A 2,522-nucleotide genomic window follows, 5' to 3' on the forward strand; every position below is an offset into this window, starting at 1 on the left:
GAACTGATAATACCCTAAGAGGACTCTCATGTGTCTGGAGCTCCTGCGCCTTCCTTCTCATCAATTAATTTCCAGAACTATCTATAAACGGATCACCCAGAACTATCTATAACAGATAATACGAAATCTGCGTGGCGCTACAATAAGTGATAGCAGACGCAAGCAAATATCGGCAAGGTGGGTCGTTGAACAGATATCAATGTGGGTTCTTGAATGGAGCTCGCATATTACTTGCAGAACTAACTATCGACAAGACAGAAAAAAATTATAATTTTTTGAACTGGACAAGAATTTCAACTCGTGGCAAATGCAATCTTCAAAGAAACGACTATATTAGTTGCAATGAATGGAGGTTAACAGCTTACAACCATTCGTCTAAATATGTACTTTKAATCACCGTTTCGAATGCGAACTTACTACCATGTATTCTTAATTGCAAACACTAACATTTCTATGCTTTAATATTTATTATATTTCGTGAAATTTATAATAATCAATATTTAACTGGTCAATTTCGAGCACTGCTTGACGAAGGTGCGGAATTCAGTAAATACGGAGAGCAAATCACTCACAGCGTCCACATTGCAAGCGCCATAAGCACCCGGTGTGGAGGACAACTTCATCGAGAGGGTAATAGTGTTGCCCACCTGCTTCTTCAGGGTTACCATCTTGCTCACCAACTTACTGAAACAAGATTTCGATGACTTCKTATTAGCATCAGCTTCGGCGTTATAGTCAGCATTATTGCAGACATTCTCATTCAGGTTAATAATATCATTGCAGGTCTTCACCACAGTTTGTACTTGATTAATCACATTGTTCAAGTCCTTAAAAGCGGCGCTATTGCAATCCTTGAAGGCTTGAATGAAACCAAAGCTAGCAGCGCGAATACTGATCACCCGCTCGATGGTGCAATGTACACCCTTGAGAGTGCGCAGACCAGCCTTGATGGTTGGCTTCAAGAGTCCGAAAACACCACCGAAAAGATAGTCATCGGTGATCGCATCGGTCAACTCTGAGGGAGAGAATTCGATAACTACCTCATCCTCCGAGGGGTAGTCCACAACCGCCTGTGGTGCGTCAAATATGAGTTTTGTAGAAAGCAAAAACTAATAGTAACGTAAAGTAACTTACCGCGTTGACTGCAAGGCACAGTCCGAGTACAAGAACAAAKACAGCTAATTTCATTTTGATATGTTAACTTGGCGAACAAGATTGTTAATGACAATCGAACGTCGCGGCAAGCTTTTATAGCGCGGGGAAATATTGCGCAATGGTCAATTAGGGGATTTGGAAGGCGCATGCAAGGCAAGACAGTCAGGAAAAGTGTGCGTGGACTTAAATGTGGTATTAATTGTCTGCATAAATGCAAACTTATAACAGTATGTGGTTCTTAACACCGCTAATGATCGATAGTCGAGCGTTAAGCTATTAAAGGCGGSAAGTACTGTTTGTGCACAGTCGGTTATTATTCGTCTAACTCACGTGTCGTGTTATCGCAAAGCTTAAATTACTACAAATTTGGTGGACTTTGCACATTAATCTTTATTTTAGCTTTGCTGGTGGTCTTTGAGACATTATATATTCTCGGTAATTACAGATAAGACACTTGCTAAAATAGGAAAAGCGCCGGTCGTGTAAAAATTACCTTTTCATAACAAAATAATGTACGGCTATATCATTATTATCTTGCTTTTTGCTTTTTCAGTTATCTTTCCATACACGGCAGCCAAATATTCCTAATTATTAGTTATCTTGGGATTTATGCGAAACATTTGCAGCACGAAAGYACATCATTTTTAAAACTTGTCTTTTATCAGACCATGAGTTGTAGTTGTTTGCACTTAAAATTCGTTTTTGTATTGTTTTTTCTTAATTCTTTTGTTTGTCAAGTTTTTCAGGGACTCTAACTAAATACAAACTGGATCCAAAATAAGTAATTTCCACTAAATTCAGACTTTACTTTCAGACCAATAAGGGACAATAGAAGGGACAAGGTCCGGGCTGCAAGGCAATCCTCCCGCTATTCTTTTCCAACTAACATTTAGCCGCAAATTTTGGACGGCATTCAACAATYATTCGTTTTGTTCATTTTAATTTGATGAGTTTCTGTCGAAAGCGTTACCTATTGATGGTTTCACATAACTTTAGAAGCTCTTAATAATCTACAACACGCCCTTCTGATTTCACCAAATAGAGAGCATTACTTTAGGGTAGCGGATCTTCGGSTTTCCTTTTAAATTTGTTAAAAGCCTTGGCTGGGATGGCTTTCAGTCTCTTCAGCGAGTTTTCTGATGGCATTATTTTTTGTTTTTATGCAGGCATTTCTAGCTAACGAACGAGCGACTGGTCAATTGTCTCCGAGCAACTGGAGAGCCAGGAAAAACATTTTCGCGGGACGTGTTTCTGTGAGTGGTACAAGCCGAAAATGCAGCGTTCGCTAGAGCAGAGATACGCGATTAAGTTCTATGTAAATCTGCGACATAGCCGTTTTGTATGATCAAGCAGGCTTACCCGAATGT

General features: G+C 39.6%; 2 protein-coding genes across 2 annotated transcripts in view; both read right to left on the bottom strand.

The window, feature by feature from the left end:
* Nucleotides 1-2,522, bottom strand: part of LOC108967719 (ras guanine nucleotide exchange factor V) — a 38,216-nt gene that overhangs the window by 4,685 nt on the left and 31,009 nt on the right. The window contains exons 7-8 of the mRNA XM_018931320.1: nt 1,135-1,142; nt 573-1,070 (exon numbers count right to left, since the gene is read on the bottom strand). Of these exons, the coding sequence (XP_018786865.1) occupies nt 573-1,070; nt 1,135-1,142 (506 nt within the window). The remainder of the gene's footprint in view (nt 1-572; nt 1,071-1,134; nt 1,143-2,522) is intronic.
* Nucleotides 449-1,212, bottom strand: LOC108967744. Its single transcript, XM_018931354.1, has 2 exons — nt 1,135-1,212; nt 449-1,070 (listed from the first exon to the last, which is right to left on the bottom strand). Exons 1-2 carry the CDS (start codon nt 1,186-1,188, stop codon nt 501-503), a joined length of 624 nt encoding a protein of 207 aa, XP_018786899.1. The 5' UTR covers nt 1,189-1,212; the 3' UTR covers nt 449-500.

The sequence above is a fragment of the Bactrocera latifrons genome, unplaced genomic scaffold (assembly GCF_001853355.1).
Source record: "Bactrocera latifrons isolate USDA-ARS-PBARC rearing strain unplaced genomic scaffold, ASM185335v1 scaffold_197, whole genome shotgun sequence".
Classification (NCBI taxonomy): domain Eukaryota; kingdom Metazoa; phylum Arthropoda; class Insecta; order Diptera; family Tephritidae; genus Bactrocera; species Bactrocera latifrons.